The sequence below is a fragment of the Aulostomus chinensis genome, chromosome 16 (assembly GCF_037954235.1).
Source record: "Aulostomus chinensis isolate RoL2024-O1b breed Wild chromosome 16, RoL_Achi_v1.0, whole genome shotgun sequence".
Classification (NCBI taxonomy): domain Eukaryota; kingdom Metazoa; phylum Chordata; class Actinopteri; order Syngnathiformes; family Aulostomidae; genus Aulostomus; species Aulostomus chinensis.
In genome coordinates, this window is record NC_141335.1 from 10,329,492 (window position 1) to 10,348,759 (window position 19,268).

General features: G+C 40.5%; 1 protein-coding gene across 1 annotated transcript in view; it reads right to left on the bottom strand.

The window, feature by feature from the left end:
* The window catches only part of pcsk2 (proprotein convertase subtilisin/kexin type 2), a 29,660-nt gene extending 10,852 nt beyond the window's left edge, over positions 1 to 18,808 (bottom strand). Inside the window, exons 1-9 of the mRNA XM_086180047.1 lie at positions 18,284 to 18,808; positions 16,446 to 16,550; positions 11,297 to 11,410; positions 10,856 to 10,964; positions 9,615 to 9,652; positions 4,341 to 4,417; positions 3,183 to 3,271; positions 1,917 to 2,092; positions 287 to 502 (exon numbers count right to left, since the gene is read on the bottom strand). Coding sequence (XP_086036173.1) covers positions 287 to 502; positions 1,917 to 2,092; positions 3,183 to 3,271; positions 4,341 to 4,417; positions 9,615 to 9,652; positions 10,856 to 10,964; positions 11,297 to 11,410; positions 16,446 to 16,550; positions 18,284 to 18,466 — 1,107 coding nt within the window. The 5' untranslated portion in view covers positions 18,467 to 18,808. The remainder of the gene's footprint in view (positions 1 to 286; positions 503 to 1,916; positions 2,093 to 3,182; positions 3,272 to 4,340; positions 4,418 to 9,614; positions 9,653 to 10,855; positions 10,965 to 11,296; positions 11,411 to 16,445; positions 16,551 to 18,283) is intronic.
* Between the last annotated feature and the right edge of the window lie 460 nt (positions 18,809 to 19,268).

Here is a 19,268-nt window from a genome sequence, read left to right on the forward strand (position 1 = left end):
TCTCGAAGAAAATGATGCATGTGGATGTCCGGGAGGATGATAAAAAAAAAAAAAGAGCTACTTCTTCTCCTGAGCCTCTTAATCTTCACAAACTGTCTCAACTACAGCAGAACAGTTTCTCCAGTTTTTTTCAGGATCGTTCCATCTACGCCTGAGTAATCTTAATCTATCTATGACTGTTGTAAACTTCCCTGACATTTGACCAAGTCTATCTTTACTATAAGATTTATCATAGTGTTAGTTTTTTTAGTCATGTAAAATGGATTTATGCCATTAACACACTCACCACGCCGGCCTCTGGGTTCCTTTTACGGCCGTTGCTGAAAGTGGACGCCAGAGTGGAGGAGCAGCTCTCATCATACAGGGCCGTGCGCCCGTCGTTGATGGCCGAGTTGATGGAGATTGTCCACATACTTGAGGCATAACCATCACAGTTGCAGTCGTCATAGCTACCACCATCTCCTGATGCCCACACATAGATGCTCCCTTTTCCTCCTCGCCCCTTGAACGTAATCATCATCAAGCAATTTAGGTCAACATACAATAAAAGTGTTTTTTTTTTTTTTTTACTTTTATTCAGTATGTAAGATTTGCCATGCCTGTTATTTAGTCTGAATTTAATAACAATATGCAACTAGATATCAGGATGTTTTACTTTGTTCAAACTCTGAAATAATTACCCTCACGGACTGTGACCTATTATCTATTATCAAAAGATAACATGTTCTGTCTGTGGTTTGTTACGCTTCACTTCTAAGAGCTAAATGCAGAGTTTGATGTCCTTTGGACTGGGGGTGCTTCCAGAAAAGCATATTATCTTCTGTATGTTCAAATGAGGTAGAATATCATCTTTGTTACTAATAGAGTGCTTTGAAACATGAAACAACTGATCCTGACGGCATACAGAGAGCCTCCTCTTCAACAGATGCTGCACGTGTCTCTACAAAAGGCTGGCCGTTTTGCATCAGTACAAAGGATAAAGTGGAGCAGGAGTGGCACGGCCTTCCTTTCATGGTGCTTATTTATGTCTCTCTATTTGGGTTGAGCATCGTTGAGCTCAGCTATGAGCAAAAGTGACCTATTTTCACTCGCTTGGTGGAGGCGTAGAGCCTTCAGGCCAAAAAAGGAACACCCTGGATTTCTGGGGAGATCGTTTGACAGCAACATACAGTATGGTTCCCTCTTTTGTCTTATTTTTATGTTATGCTCAGCCTACTGGACCCAATACTAGTGATCATTAGAATCTTAGAGGCAGATTGCAGAGTTGCCTCTTGATTAGTTGTGTTTACATGATCTGAGATTACAGTCAGCTTTGCACCTCCTCAGCTATCCTGCGGGAGACTGGTCATTTTAGAGGAACCCACACCTGCCTGTGCTTTGGACCTGAAGATTAATCAAGCAAGTAATTGACAGCGGCACTGTTAGCATGGCAACTCTGCGTGTCTGTCTGTCCGGATTAAATAATGCAAGTCAAATGTATTGTCCAGTGGTAACATGAGAAATCTGCACTTCAGCCTGTAGGTCCAAACTGTCAGGCCTTGCTTAACCCTCAAAGCCCACTTTGATACACTTTTGATTGATTGATTTTTTTAGGGCTGCGTTCATGATGATGGCATAAATAGAATTCTGTAGGAGGGATTTTAGAACTTCACTTCAATTTAGATTGACCAGATTAATTTAATCATCACTATTTGCCACTAAAACCATCTACAAAATGTCAGAAGAATCCAGAACAACATTAAATTTTGGCAAAGAAAACAAACAAAAAAAAACCAAATAATCTAATATGTGAATAACGCAAATCAAGTGTAGGGAGTGTTGGGAGTCCACAAAAATAATTAGGGTTGTCTGTGCAGCAAATGTACAAATATATTCAGCGGGGAAACCCTCAGACAGCAGCTGAGCCTCTGCCTCACCTTGTTGACACCATCAGCCATAGCCTGAAGCGTGAGCTCTCGAGGTCCATCCACAGTCTTTCCATCATCAGTTGGTCCCCAGCTGGCACTGTAGATGTCAATAACCTGAGGCATGTGGCTGATGGATGAAGCCTCAATGATGTCAGTCATGAAGGGCTGGTCCAACATCCTGATACCTGAGGAAGCAGTGCATCCACATGATTCAGACATAAAAAAAATTTTTAAAAAATTATTTATTAAGTATTCTAAAATCAGCATTCTGAGCTTAAAAAGATGTTTTCCCCTCCTGCATGACTTCTCTGAGACTCCAGAATACAGAAAGAATCAGTCATGTGTATTTAGCTTGAAGCTAACAGCTAAAGACAGTAAAAATTTGAAACTCTCAAGTGCATCATCCAGTAAAAATAAGGTCGTCTATATCCAGCCATCTGTCTAGTAATACACCAACACTTTGATCTGAGCTAAAAATGAACTAAAACACTCGAGGTTTAACATGTAACAGTTCAACTGAACGTGCCAGCAAGTCACGCTCTGTGCTCCTGTGAACAAATGCAAATCCAGAAGAGTTGTAGTTTGATTTTAGCTCAAAAGGCATCACTTTGGAGAATGCGCTTGTGATGTGTGTATGTAAATTGACGTTTTTGGGCAATTTTGCTGTTTTTAGCTGTCTCACTGTTAGCTCCCAGCTAAATATATACGTAGCTGGCTTTTTCTACATTCTGGAGTCACAAAGAAGTAACGACGCATGAGGGAAATGTCTTTGTGAGCACAAGTCACCTATTTGTGAGTGCTTGGCAGGCCAAATATATATTAGTAGCGTCACTGTAGTATCACTTTACTATTGCCAGCTATTGATCTATTGTATTACTTTAAGCAGTGTTCCTTTGGTGGATAACTAAGAGCATCTAAATCCATACAAAAAAAAAGCTTGTGACGTAAGCTTCTTGGCAGCGCATTACTCAAGCTGTCAATACTCATTTTCTTATTTCTTCTGTGTTACAACCAGAGCAAATTCCAGGAAAAATCTATGTCCAATGGAAACATGGAGCTATCAAGATGAATGGTGCTGTCATGTTGCTATGTGGACAATTCTATTAGAAGAGGTATACCAGTTAAATATACCTCAATACCAGCCACAGCAACACTCCGTCCTTTATTGGTCAAATCACCTTCGTCGTACTATTATCAGAATGTGTATTTGCTAACGTTGCTGTATGTTTATTGTTATCCCTCTCATCGTCCAAACGGAGGCTTCATGATACAAACCTGCCACCTTGGAATTGTAGGCAACTCCCACACCGCATATGTTGTTGTTAGCTGCTGCAGATACTTCTCCAGCACATCGTGTGCCATGACTGGTAAAAGCAAATAAAACATTTTAAAAAGCAGAATATGTAAAGATTTGCATGCATTTACATACATTTTTTAGAGGTTATACTGTGAAATAGATCTAAGGTACCATTTCCAAGAAATTACTGACTTTCACTGAAATGATTTAAAAAAAAAAAGGTTTAGCCATAAGTCAGTTGAAATTACTGTAAGGGACCTGTAACTCAGAGGCATTTACCCATGGAGTTGCTACAAAATTCATCATTATTTAGGAAAAGGAAAATTAATATCACAGATTTTGAAGATTCGGCTGATATTCATTTCAGTCTGGCTATAAGTGTGTCTCTCCATATCAGTGTTTCATGTGCTGCCATCGTGTGATATTTACCCCCCCCCCCCATCCCTCTGCTCCACTCCCCACAGGGATATTACAGAGAGTCAACCTCTCTCTCCCAGCATGCTTTGCCACAGACAGGAAGCTATTTATAACCAGCTGATTAGCCAGTGAGTTGTGCCAGACAGTCAGCAAATGCTACACTGAAAAGCCCAAATACCCACTCCAACACACAGATGGACACACATACACATACATATATCCACACACACACACACACACACAGTATATATAGCAACATCTATGGCCACCATGGGGAGGAGAGAAAGAGGAGGAATACACTCCTCTTTGTTGCTGCCTTCAACATGTGTTCCAGGCACAGTGGATCACTCGCTGGGAGATGGGAGGATGATAAGGCGTTATCAGACAGAAGGTCGCCCCGGTGAACACTGCGACCCTTAGAGGAGACTAGACTACTCCTCCTTTATTGACCTTATCTCTTCTAACTGATCAGGTAAATATAGGTATTATGTTTTCTATTGTGTTGTGTTGAACAATGGCTCTGTTTATACTGCACTATTATGTCTTAATGGAACTATGTGGAGAGAAAATCAATAGAGAGCTACCAGGCTGGGGGGAAGGCACACACATATGTGCGTGTGCGCGCGCATGCACACACACACGCACACACACACACACACACACACACACACACACACAAACACATCAATGTAAACAGGACATGGCTGGATGAGCTTTACCTGTTGAACCAGTCGTCTGTGTAGCGTGGAAATGGGAACGGGTCATTGCTGCTGAAGTCATAGCTGGCATCAGCATTCTGAAAGGGCCAAATGGGTGCAATTACAAAGAGAATAATATCAAGACTGAAAAAACAAGAAGTGGAAAAAGCAGAGAGGTGGGTCTGACCTTATCCTGACCTGTTTGGTCATAAGGAATGAAGTTCTTTAATTTTTTTATTTTCCAAAAAAGACAAAATAATGGGATAATTCACACACAAAAAAAAAAAAAAGTTTTTTGTGTGCCTTGAGCTCATAAATGCATTTTTTTCTCTTGATTACTTCTTAGTGCAGAAAACTCCAGCTATGTATAGATGTGTGTGTGTGTGTGTGTGTGTGTGTGGTTAAAGTAATGTGCCAGCTGGTACTACTTATTCATGGAAGTACTAAATCAGCAGTTTTACATTTTGCTTTAACCTCAAATCAAAGTGTTTGTGGATTCATCTAGATGGTGTACTTTACAGTTTTTAACTGACATTTTGGGCTGTTTTGCTGTTGCATGGCACTTTCTTACCCCTGGAGTCACTAAGAAGTAATGCAGCAGAGGAACACGAACGCTTTCGCACAGCGGATGCTGCTTAATGCTGCAGTTACACCACCAAAAACACTAGTTGCAGGCAGAGGTTCTATGCCATTTTGATGAGTTTCTTTGTGTACTTCAAAAAAATAGGACCTAAAAGGCAGAAAATCATTTTGGAGTTGCAAACTAAAAGGAAACAAGAGAGACGAGAAGATGAATCAACAATACGGGATCTACGAAACTTAAGAGTCATTAATACAAACTAGAAAGAGTTAATTTAATTAAATGTGCACAGCTAAATTCAACATGTGGACCTGAGCATGTTGAAAGTTGGAAATATAGAGAAATCATGAAAATATACAATATGTTCACATAAAGACTACAATATCCAAAGATAACAAACCTCTTATACTATCAATTAATATGAATTTCTTGTTTGGTTTATAGAAAAAAAGGTTTAAACCAATAAGCATATGCAAATGTTTTCTTGGTGTTTGGTCTATTATGTCCTATGTCCTGTTTTAATGAGAAGGTTTTTGTTTTTATTCTCCCTGTTTGAAAGTCTCGGTGCTAAGTTAAGCTAGGTGGAACTGATTTTGACGTCAGTCTCTCGAAAAAGGAGAGAAATAAAGATGTTTCACGGTGACATGAAGTGATAAAATTCAGCTGATGTTTTGATTTTATCCTAATTGTTTTGACACTCTCAGCGTAGATTTTCCTATCCCGACAGGAGGATATGCAGACTTCTCTTTATGGCGCTGCCGTATTTCATTGTGTTAAACGGAGCAGTGTTGCTAGAATTGAATCTTGTCTAAATTTACAGTGAGAGCACCTTGATGCAACACTTAACTACAAAGCTTTACTCTGGGGCGATACGAGAATAATGTGTGGTCGCAGCGGGGATTTCAAGCTGAGAAAATAATGGCCCAAACACTGGCAGCGTTTAATTCCACATGACCAAAAGTAATAGAATCACAAGGAAGAGGAGAAGGAAAAAGACCTTGGAGATGCATCTATCAGAGAAACAATGCAGTAAACATAATTATCACAATAGCCATGTCTGGACAGAATGCTGCACACTTATTGCTCCGTCTGCAAAACATTTCCATTCAGGTCATCGTTGCCTGCTGTGATTCCTTCTATTTATTTTGTTTTTCTACCCATTAATAGGTGCATCAGTATGTTCTCTGGCCATAGAACCAAACACATCAGAAACATCTTGACGGTTGTTTGCTGACAGCTCTTCCAAATGGCGTTTAGAGGAGAGTATTCAGTAGGTGACAAGGAGAGAAACAAAACAACAAAAGCTGAGTGACCTGATGGAGGACAAACTACAAGTTTTTGAGAAAAAAAAAAAAAAGCCTGGAGTTTCATGTCGAGGAAACCACACAGACAGATGTCCAGACAAATTGCTCCCCAAAGCAACATATGGAGGTATCAGAGACTCAAAAAATATATAGAAAAAATGATTAAATTTAAGGAAACACCAATAAAAAAAACTGGCCAAAAAAAATAAAAGTGTCTAAAATTATACATATATCTTTTTCTTTATCCCGGGTGGAACCCTTCAGAGGAGAGAACAAGCCGCTCCCAAACAGGATTTTGTGTAGGAAAGTGCTGAGCCACAGTAATAAATGTCACAGGGGCATGTCTATGAATCACTGGCTGTGCGTCTCAAAATCATATCTTTTGCTGTCAATCAGGGTTTGTTCTTCATCCGGCTTCTCGTGAGCAACAAGGTTCAGAGCATTTGCCAGCCACAGGGACGCTTTACAGACACAGCACATATAGTAGCTGCCATAATGGAGACCAGAATGAAAACTGAATTTTCTTAATTACCCATAGCAAGGACTTTTCACCCATGGCTGTCCAACTCCCTGTCCAGCAGAATTATGTTAAAACTCAGAACCCAGTCAATTTTGCATGCAGATCCATAAATTATTTCTATTCTCTTGTCAATCTTTTTGTCTTGTTCAGAGGATAGAGTAGATGACATCTCATCCAGAGTGGGAAAAGGTGTTAAAATTGATCTCGACTATAATTTTCACACATAATTGTTTGGGACATTGAAGGCAAATGTGTCTTCTTTCACACAATGTAGCTACGCAAAATGATTAGACTGCTCGTCTGATGTCTCGAATTACATTTCTGTCAGTCTAACGTCTTTTTGAACTCATGTTATTGTACAAAGACATAGTTTCATCATGTCCTACCCTGAGTAATTGGCTGGAGTCTCTGATTTAAAGTATTTATGCCAATCTATATACAGTACAATATGTCAATCAAACAATGGGTTATCATGTAAATTTTCATTAAAAAACATTACAAATATTGACCCTTGTCTCTGGAAAGTGTAATGTATTCCTCAGGAATGAAGACAAGGACTTTCTCATGTTTTGGCAAGTGTTACAGTAATTCCTGTTGTGCCGCTGACTTTACTATAAATGAAGGGACTAGATGAAAAAAAAAACTTCCTCACATACCTCTCTTCATGTCATATTAGTGTATCAGATTTTTGTAGTCCATTTGGGGCTGATAAACTAATCTATTATACAGCAGAGCTGAGGAAGGATCTCCGTATAATGTGGTCTTGCTTGAAAGTCCTTGGCGAGATTCTTCAAAGTAACACAAAGTACAAGGTCACTTTGAAGAGATTACGGTGAGATGGATCAAGCTCGCAAACAATCTAAGTCTTAAACCTCTTTTTCCAACAACCAAAAACAAAATGCTAACCACATCTGGCTATTATCTTCAATGGAAAAGGGGTTAACTTGTCATTAAATTCCTAGGCTCTGCTGTAGACACAAGCTCTCTATTTATTGGCTTCAAACAGCATTGATGTCGACACAAAATCCCAGGTGAAAGTGATACATTTATAATTTCAAGATAAACTTGTCTCTTTCAGAGCGATCATCTTAGCTGCATTGATAAAGTAAATTTGGAGACACCACTGCTCACCTTCTGTCCTGTTCATTTACCGTGTTTTCCTGTGCTTTTGGGATGTTGAATGGCAGCTCAACAACTTGCTATGGAAAAGAGGGGTATAAACACATGTATGTACGCAGCTATGTCTAATGGAGAAATGGTAGTAGTAATAATAATAATACTTAGTTTTTCTTCTTTTGCTCCCTCCCTTCTTCCCTTTCTACTCTCTCTAATGCACACATATGAGATGAACTTCATGGTAATGTGGCGTCATAACTTGTTGTCATGGTAACACTGTGGGGTGAATACAGGAGGGAGAGCAATGTACCCCTCGTAAATTGCACAAAAACCCAATAACACACCTCTATGCCCTTCACACGCACACTTGTCTCCGAGGTACAAGAGAAAAGGTCATCCATTGATCAATGCTGCTGTTGTTGTATTGGATTGTCTCAAACAGAGATAAAAACTCACACTCATTAGGTCAAACCCAACATCATAACTGGCCTTTGTCTACTTTTTCTGTGACATTAACAATATTCACCACAGCACGATGTTAAATCCTAAAGGTGGGATTCGATCCACTGTATCTACTATCATAAAATCATTAATTTAAATTCTGTATAAATGCGTTTGTCATTTTATGCTCTGAAGCCGTTTTTCAGATAAATGCACCATGAAATTGCACAAGCCAGTTAAAAATTTCTCATCTCAGGACACACACACCATATCAATATTTATCTTGTGAGCTGTTTCATTATGATTATCACACCGAATGAGAAATCTTTAAAAAGACACACACACACACACACACACACACACACACACACACACACACACACACACACACACACACACACACACACACAACCTTGCACACACAAACACATGCAGACACAAATCTACAAGCAACACTAACTGAAGGATGTTTCATTCAGCTGATATTAGGAGGTCTCTTGGGGTCTGCAAAAGGCCACAACGACAGTTGAGAGGGGAAAAAAGGAAAAACGGGATTACATATAGTGTCTCGTGCTCTCGCACACAAGCCCAGCCTCTACATCCATGCACAGCATGATCCATCAATCCAGCAGAGCATGCTCCAGCATCACCCCAGCTGAGGCTGTGGAGTGTTATTTTTGGGCCGGGGCTCATCTCTGTTCACAGGCAAGAAACGTGCAAAGCCAAGCAAACATTGTGGCGAGAGGAGAAAAGAGATGTATGCCTACTGTATTTTAAAAGATCACACAGTGCATGAACTGAAAACATGGAGCACGCTGCACAGCGATCAGCGACAACACACAGCATCTTTCATTTTAGCGATAAAGAATGAACGCCCCTGCTTTTTGTTTTGCATACATCTCCGTCTGATGTAAACAGATCACCCAACAAACTTGGTCAAATCAAGCTAAGCTTCCTGTATTTCCTTGTTGCATCGAGCATCCCTCTCGTCCTTTTAGGTTTTATCAGTATTCTGGAGATAGAGCATCACATTATGCAGCGCCAACTACCCTGGCATTATCTCTGCTTGTGACAGATCGGCCTGCCATTGTGCCTGCCACAGTGCTGTGTGCATTAACATTAAATAGCTCTGCTGGCCATCTTCCTGTCTCCGTGTCCTCCAGGAATACAAGGAGACTCAGCAGCCGCGAAGGCAACTGGGAAAGCACCTGTCACTGCCAATGGCTTCACACGACGCCGGAGAAATCCACCACCTGAGCCCCCAGCCACAGATATTAGCAGCTCTTCAAAGACACGGAGCAAAATTTCAAAACTAATAACAAAGACGAACTCACGTAATTTGATGCCAGGTCCGGATGGAGATAGTCGATGCCTGAAATGCAATTTTGGCAGATAATTAATCATGAGAGCTTGTGCTTTACAGAGTAGCATGACCTGAACTGTGTATTTGCTTCGACATGGATTTTCTTTCATTTTGGTTTTTTATTAACACTAATATAGTTCAATTTAGTATTTGGTAATAGCAAAGTAAATGTGGCTCTTCACGGAGATTTTTGATTTTTTTTCTACCTTATTTAACTTGTGTACGCAGTGTTTTGTGACAAAAATGCATTGCTCAAAATAAATGAGTTTCTCCTGCTTTTCTCTAGTTATAAAACTGCACCATTACCTTCGGGTTTTAACAGTGGATCTATTGTTTTTGTAACTGCTAAATATCTATGCTTCTTCATTTATTATTAACACAGTAGCTTTTTGTGGCATTGTCCATCCTCCCCAGAGCCAGACTAGAAGAAGAAAGGTACCATTTAATTCTCTGCGCGGCATTACAGGACTGAGACCCACCGAGACCTGCTGGCCACATGTGAGCTCCACACAATGAATGGTAGCGGATGGAAAGTGTTCGTAAACCTCCATCAAACCCCATCAAATAAACTTTTCTCAAAGAATCCTTTGCCTCTTCTAGGTTTTGGATTAGAACTGGAGTTGTGTACAACATTCGCCACAAAATAACAATTTAAACAATCTGAAATTGTAAATTTGGATCAGACACATAGCTGGAGCTTCTTTCCTGGTAAGGTGCAGTTATTTGACGAAGCACTTCAAAACGTCAGTCAACAAATGCTTCAAGAATGACTGACTGACTACTAATCATGATTGGGATCATTACTCGCGCATAAACTAGGATCCTGAGCTCTATCGGATGATGGCCACCCACTATCATTCATCGTGCTAAGCTAACTAGCAGGTGTCTGTTAGTCTCAGCAGAGAAGGGTATCTGTCGTGTTGTTGGATAATAAGTGTATTTTCTCCGAAAAAAAACAAAAACCAAACAAACTCTTTTGGTTCAATATCATTTTGGCACATTTTTACAGATTTGACCTGTTAACCCGTCACAATTGAATCACCTTAATTGGAAAATGACTCATCCAAAACAAATCCAATCCATATTCTTGGGAGAAATCTTTTCTTACCCTGGCTTGTTAATTCAGAAATATATAAAGGGATTTTTCAAACAATGTAATGGATACAGGTATAATTGACTGCTTTCAAACAGTGCTCAAGATGACAAACTCACCATCATCCATGATTGCGATGGTCACTCCTTTTCCCGTGTAGCCCAGCTGCCAAGCCTCTGCCACATTAAGGTCCAGCCCGGGGGTCCCGTCTGCTTGGCCTGTGTTTATCTATTAACAATACAGAGAACATCCATGACTCATGGCACCCATGTGAGCAATCATTCCAATATTAGGCCAGATGAATGACATCAAGCTTGCCGCGTCATAAACTCCGCACTTGCCAATTAGGGTTAAACAAGAGGGGAGGAAACTAAGCGGTGGGAATGCAGTGGTGAGATTGGCACGGACAGTATTGGCCAGGCTAATTAAAGAATGAATAACAATGTTGATTCAGAAAGTAGTGGGGAATATGCTGGACCTCAGAGTAATTAAGATGGAATAATATGGGTTGGTGCAAAAGGTCAGGCTGCATGCAGACGGCTGATTAGCTGATTACTCACCAGATACCACTGTTTGGTGAATAGAGGGTCGCTCATGTTGACCTCAATGTCATTAATATTTCTGTATCCTCGCTTCTGGCGACTAAAACCTTCTTGCTCTAAGACATTTTTCACCTGGGAAAGAAAGAAAAATGAGCACCTGGTCAGAAATGATCTCATAAAACATGCCTGTGATGGAAGAAATACACCAAGGTAAAAATAAGGGTTTGAGCTTCTCTGCACATGTAAAATCAGCCAACCCCTCTATGGCACCGTGAAGGCAGAACGTCACGTATGTAAATCAGTGGCCCTTTCTCTTATTCTGAATCAGGACAACTTCAGCTGGTGCAACTTTCCGAAGTCTCCTACATAACAAGACAAGACATCTCAGAACAATGAAAACAACAGGTACAGTATGTATCACAAATACGCCTGTGTTTCTGTGATTCATGAGAGTTTGAAAAATGTGTGCTTTGTACCAAAAAGTTTTGTGGGGTTTGTTTGTTTGTTTGTTTTTTTGTCAGATTGTCAGTACACGCTCAGCACAGCCAAGGGAATTCAAGATAATTAACATTCCTGTGGTATCTATAGAAAACAATGCTCTCAGGTAATTACCATTTTAATGTGTATTATTTTTCTTCTTTTTTTTTTGTCAAATCAGTTATGCTCAAAATAGTGAAGCGGAGAGTGTAACATAATTTAATGTAGAGTGGCGTAGGAATTAATCCTAAATCATATGTGAAAGTTGTTGAGTGTCCTGAACTCTAAGGTAAAAATCTCACTGCCTATGTTATCTCTGTGGTACTCATTTCCATACGCTGTATGGATTATGCGCGCTAGTGGTTAATCTAGTGTTGTTTTCTCCACCAAGTCGTGTGGGAGATACACATGGAGCACTAGCATGGAGCCTGTTAGCTAACTCATAAACGGTTAGCTTGATTTTTCCAAGCTCACCGTTCACAGTCTCTCTGGAAGCTGTGTCAAAAATCAATAAACCAGAATGAAAATAATTTGGTAGCCTAACTGTATAAAAGCGTATGAAAACAGATATTGTACTACTATGATAATATCGACTGTATTATTGTCGATAGTGGTATAATGGGAAAACCCTAGCTACCACAGTGCCACCATAATAAATAAAGAATATATTCTGTATGGATAAAATGTGTCAGAGGAAATACATGATGGGTTGTGAATTGAATGGTGACTCCTCAAAAAAATGATGTGTCTTTAACGAACAAACCAACAAACAAAAAATAGAAATATATCACTGGGCAAAAAGCAGTGTTTCACTGCCTTCACTTGCGGCAATTAACATATCATCATCATCATCATTAAATATTCAGTAATTTCAAATCCTGCTTCCACTGAAGTAGCAGATGTTACACTGAGTCTGAGTAAACCACCTACACACATTTGGAAAAGCAGTTGAAGGGGACATAAGAGAAGGACGAATCATTCAACCCATTAGATGTGGCAAATGCTAAATAAATTGAATTAAGCGCTCAAATTTAAATTTATTTCCAACAATCTGTTTGTCACTTGGTGAGATCTGAAGGACAAGGACTTCACATGGACGTCCACCTCCCTTTCATTCTTTCAGTCCACACTATAAATTCCACTTTGACAAATATTTATTGAATTCCATGTTTAGACCTTAGATTGTAATAATTTCAAAAAGATAAATAGTATTTTTGAGCTGGTCAAAGCTTCGTTTTAGGTGATTTGCCGATGTTCAAGGTTTCATTTTAGAAATGAGCTCCTCTTGTGGTTACCATTGGCACATTTGCTTTGAGGAAAAAGAAGCATTGTCCCGTTGGTGTGTTTACCAGCACAGATAAGGCAGTAAAGCAGCACTTAAGGTGGCCTTTTAAAATGTCCAAATCCTATTCATCCACATCAGCCTTTTATAGCACACACTCAGCAATCAGTAAGCGCACACACACGGTAAATCTCCACATCAGTATGTCCTGAGAAATAAATATCCCTGTGTTTGAGTTTATCTCGTGTCAGGATCTTAAAATAGTCACAATAATTCCACGTTTTTACCCCCCTCGGATTAGGCCTCGTGCTACATTCATAATCACGTAATTACATTCACATTTAGATGGAAACTACCAGCAGATTCTCAATTATCCCTGCATTTCCCCCTTCTCTCCGTCCATCATCAATTTATTCTATCATTTGGCAAGAGAGCTGGTATTTCCCCTGAGACAGGATGTCATACTGCCCACTCACAACATCAAACGGTGCCCATTCACCAGCAACACTCTGCCTCTGCCCGCCGCTTGTTCACAGCTCACAACCCTTCAAATCAAAGATGCAGGCTGCCTTTCTCCTCTCTGTACCCAAGGACGCAGCTCTGACTATTCACTATTGTTATTTTCTGATTTATTTATTTCTGTGGAACCCTGGAGTGGTCACAGGGAGAGCCGAAATTCATTATTGCGGCTGCAAGATGCCACTTGTCCCCCCTTTTATAATTTGTGTCCTCAGTATAATTCATATCCAGGCTGTCATTAATTTCTGGCAGTAAGGTAGAGATATATTAGTCACAACAGCATGATGTAACCTGTTCCAATGACTGGATTAAATTGTGGCCACAAGAAATAATTTGCTCCCAAAATGTGGTCAATTTGTAATCATAGGGTAAGATAACACTTTGTGATTGATTACTGGACACAAGATATTACTTGTTCCAACAAATTGATTAAATTGTGTGTTCTGTGTGTATTTTACACACTCATGTGCCTCAAATAGCTGCTGATACTGTTCTTTTCATGCAGAAGATGGGGGAAGGAAGGAAGGAAGGAAGGAAGGGATGTGAGGCATAATTGGGTCAAAATGTTCCCCTCATGTAGTCCTACAAAGAAATTGAACTCTAATACACTCTAATACGCTCGCCAGTCATTCAGTGCTGCCCATGGTTTTAAGTATAGAAACGAGGATGTAATGATATCTTTAATAATCTAACAGACTAAGCAGAACGCAACACTGTTTTAAACCTCTAATTGTTCTTTATGTTTTCTTGCAAATCTTTCTCTGTATAGATTCCGGGCAACAAGATTATATTTCAAAAGAAGCGCTGGGACTAAATGTGACAGGTAAAACAGGTCAAGCTGAGACGTGTCCAAACACTGTCAAACCTTGAAGGATGAGAGGGAGGCACTTGAGAATGATAAACACACAACATTAAATCATCCGACACGCGGACCTCAACAATTTCTGCGAAGCACAGAAATCAATAACCGTTGCATGAGCGTGTCAAGCATCTGATTAAAAAGCCAGCATCTAGAACATAGACCTGACTGCATTCATGCCATCTCACATCCATTAGCTGTATTAGCTCGCTGGAGAGGCTCACATTTATTTTCATTAGCACCTCTCACAACTGCAATTAGAGAGGTTAGTTGATTGTCTGCTGCAGGACCTCTACTTTCACCGCCTCCAACTATGGACGGAGCTAAATACACAGAGCTCCGCTTACATCCAAACTGGACTTCAAGTCACAGCAGACATTTTTTAATGTCATGAGTCAAAGGGACATACACAAGTTCCAAATTGGAATACACAGCTATGTAAATGCTATTGGAGTTTGATTCCAGCTCCAAGCTGATAAAAACAATTTCGAACAGCCTATTAAACATGGTGTTTAGGATCCTCCTGCAATGCTACACCTGCTGTCCATAATACAAATCTTGTGGTAATTCTTTACTGTAAGTTTGAATAGAACAATGCTAAAATGCAAAAATGAAACATAACAAAAGGAGCCGTGAAGGATTCAGAGCTGGATATTGAATGGATGGCAGTCTACTAGGTTCAAAAATACCTTGCAAGTCAGAAATTTAAGACTTTTTTGCAACTTTATGTTCAGCTGAAAAGAAAAATGTATTTTAACCCTCTCAGTTAAGATACTTGTTGTCACGTTGTTTATATATTCGACAACATGTGCCAAAATGTTTTTTTAAAATGTATCTATTTGATTTTTTTTTTTATTAATTAAAACTGCTTCCTCTTCCTCTAAAACAAAAGTTAACACATGCTAATATTAGCATGTACCAACCAGTAGTTGTTGCTAGCTAGCTAGCTAGCTAGCAAGAACTGTTCACCTCCTCACACTCTGTTAGCCCCAAAATACAGTGGTTACAGGCCCACTGGCTCAAATTTAGTCATTCTGCGGAAAGTGGAATCCACATTACGAGTAAGATAACTGACAGAGGACGGTTTCAGCAACTTCAAGGAGAACAAGATATAGGTTTTGTCTCTGGCGGACACTCGAGTTTCGTTTTTGCACATTTTTGGAGCCTCACCACATTACGGTCCAATTTCAAGTGTTCAAATAAAATTGCTCCCAATGTTATCTCACATTTTCTGTCCTGTTTAACTCAGAAATATGTTTCGATACAGAATTTAGCTACACTCAAAACTGTGTTTCCCTCAATTCACTTTGCGCACTCTTATTAGTCAAAAGGTGCGCTTGTCGCTTTTTGACGAACAGTGTTGGAGATTTGAAACATCGAATGTACCTTCTGGGGAATATTCTTCAACTGTTCTAGTTTTGTGCCTCCGCTGTGTGTGCTCCACAATAACGCCCAAAAGATTTAATTTTAGTTGTCCTTGTTGATGAATGAAAGCAGGGCTTTGTTACTCTTGGATTAGAGGAACTGTTTCCTGTTATCACTCCCTGATTGTTGCTAATAAATGCTGAAAACATAACAAACTGATTGTACACCAGTGCATCGTCTTTGGAAATGTTCATCCTGACAGTATATTCAGTTTTGCTTCGGTGAATATTTGACTCTTGCCTCCAACCCATGGAGTACTTTCTCAGAATCATACAGATTATTTATGTGTAAAGGTAACACAGTTCATGTTCATCTTTGATTATAAATGAAATAAATCATGTACCATCCATCATATTTTGTCAATTTTGGATTCCTGTGGGTTCTGTTTAATCTATCCCCCGCTGCTGTTGGGTCACATGTCTATTCTGAGAATGTCATCTCCTTGTTTAATCTGAAAGTGCTACAGATATGATAGTAAAACCCTGATTTTACATTTTATTTGGATGATAACCTCTAAATAAACACTGGTCGGGGGGGGGGGGGGGGGCGTGCAGTTGCAAGCATAGACACAAGTGTGCTTTTTTTCTTGGTGTGTGTACATTTACCCTGCTGTCTTTTTGGAGCCGCTGTCTGCTGCGAGTGCTGCGTTTGCTCCGCCTCTTTGAAGTGTCCTGAGGATAGAAATGAAAAAGCCCTTCTCCGAAGGGGACCTGGGTAAAAAGAGGTTGGGAAGAAAAAGCAATAAAGGAAAATGGAGCAAAAATAAGAAGGGATTGAACACATGTAAAACAGTAAGGTGTGAATGGTGTATCCAAATACAAAAGATCATTAATGGAGGAGAAGAACAGCAGGGGATTCTCCAGGAAGGAACAAGGGCACTGATTTCTTGGCTTTCACTGGAGGCCTATTTTAAGAAGCGCAGTGCTGGAATCAACGATAATACATCACAAGGGCAGGGAAATGAGATGCATCGTCCAGAGCTTTTTTTTTTTTTTTCTTTCCCTCCTCCGGCACTGTGTGCAGATTAAAGACCCCATATGCTTTACTAACCACCAGGGTGCAGGTCAGTCCTTAATATAAATGCTCCTGTCAGATTAATGTGAAAATTAAATTCTTGTGGAAGGACCAGGATTACATTTCACTACTGTATTTCTGCAAATGTTCCCAGAAAATACGAGAGAAGGTAAAAGAGAGACATACTGCATTTCTGCTTTAGGAATCCAATATATTTGGAGCATAGCGGATGGCGCTCGTTCTCTCTTTTATGTCCTGCTCACCTTATATGTCCCCAACTTGTACCCCATTCTAGTTAATTAAGCGAAAATAGGAAGATAATTCAAACAACACAGACAATGTTTAATGGCGCATATCCCATTAAGACAAATATAGCTGCTGATTACATAACCTGAGAGGCAAGAAGGCAGTAGATGGGGGAGGTGGGGGAGGTGGGGGTGGTGGATTTACTGTGATTTACTGTACAAAATCAAAACAAAACAAAACCAAAATAAATTTTAAAAAATCAGATAACTGATGATGCTGCACAACAACCACACGTACATGTCGTAGTGATGAAGAACAGATTGGGACGTTTAAATAACATCCTCATTCAGAACACCTCCGTGCTCAGCCGCTACGCCTCACTGCTTGCAGGCCCCAGCCAATTTCTCCCCACACATTTATTTTGACATGTGACAAGGCACGCACACACACACACACACACACACACACACACACACACACACACACACAAATACAGACACACTGTTAGGAAATAATTTCCATTTTTCTGCCATGAAGGGCTTGTTATGTCTTTACGCGCCATGATGTGTGTTGCATTTATCAAACCATATGATGAGATGTGTTGTTTCGGGTGAGTAAAATATCTTCAGGGAATGTTTGATTCATAAAGCCAAAGACATATTACTTTTTATGCCTGCAATGTTGCATGGATTTCATTAGATACATTTCATTCTTTAATGCAAGTCAGTGACTAAACGTATCAAATCCTCACGGACGAGGTCACATCAGCCCTTCAGGTTGAGAGAGAAACCCCCGCTGATGTCATGGATCGGGCTTTTTAAAGAAGCATCTTTCACAGAGGTGCCCTTTCCTTTATAGGACACTGGAATGAGATGTGTTTCCAAATATAAAGGGCCATGACATAGTTGTGTCCTCTAGAGCCTCAGGCCATTGGGTACCCTACTAACTAAGGCCTAAGAGGGAATGACGTCATCAAATTAAGCAAAAGTATTATGAAGTCAGTTCAAAAGAAGACCTTAAGAAGCCTCTCAGTAATGGTTGCTGACTACAGTACGTTTGAACAGCCTTATATGCTCGAATACTTTGGTTTGCATTTCTAAATCATCTAAGTTCTCCAACAGAAACAAACTAAGAAATAAAATAAAAATCCAATGCCAGCAACGCATCGCAATGTTTTCCCTACCTTTCGAGCACTCTGGAACCCATGTTTTGTTGCAAGTTGGTGCGCCTCATCCTGCGCCTCCTCATGCAACTGAACCAGGAGATGGTCCGTTAGGACTCTCTCTGCAGCCTGTGTCGCGAGCAGCAGCGCGTTCAGCAGCACCATAAATCCCACGGCTGTCCCATGTCGGGGAGATCCACGCATCGTGACTGGCTTGTGTCAATCCGCCTGCCCGCCTGCCTGCCCGTCGGAGTGAAATGCGGGATGCTCCTTGTTAGTAATGGGAGGAAGAGGAGGAGGAGGTGGAGGAAGAAGAGGAGGAGGAGAAGGAATGGTGGTGGTAAGGTGGGGGTGTGGGGTGGGGGGTGTCGAATCAAAGCTTGTTCGGACGCATCTCCTCGTCGTCAGCTGATGAGACCAGTGGAAGTTGTGTTTCATCAAACCGCTGCCGCTGTGGTTCGAATGAGGAGCTTCTGGACCAAACATGCATCCTCAGCTTTCTCTCTCCATATCTCCTCCTCCTCCTCTCATCTGTAATTCATTTACCTTCCTCGCTCGGGTAGTTTCTGTGCGTGACGTCGTTCCAATAGGCTCCGGCGGGTGTGTCTCCTCGTTTCCTCCCCCGGATGAGCTTGGGGACACTTTTCAGCACCTTGGACAGTTCTTGCCGTCTCTCACGCACATCTGACCGGATCTGGAGGCTCATACACGCTTTCTTCACATTCGATCTGTGAATATGTTTGAGCCATCATTCGTTAGTATTATTTATTGACCTTTCATTTCTCTGTATTCCAATTACATGAATAAATTACATAATACATAAAATACATGCAAAATATGGGTACATTGATAATACTTAGTTGGCTAGAAATTAACTAACGTGTCAATTATTATGTCGTAATACAGCAAAGATGGGTGGAAAACTGGAGGAGGAAAGGGTGGGATTGGGGTGAGGTGGTGCTGGTTATCTTGGTGACACCCCCCCCCCCCCCACACACACACACAC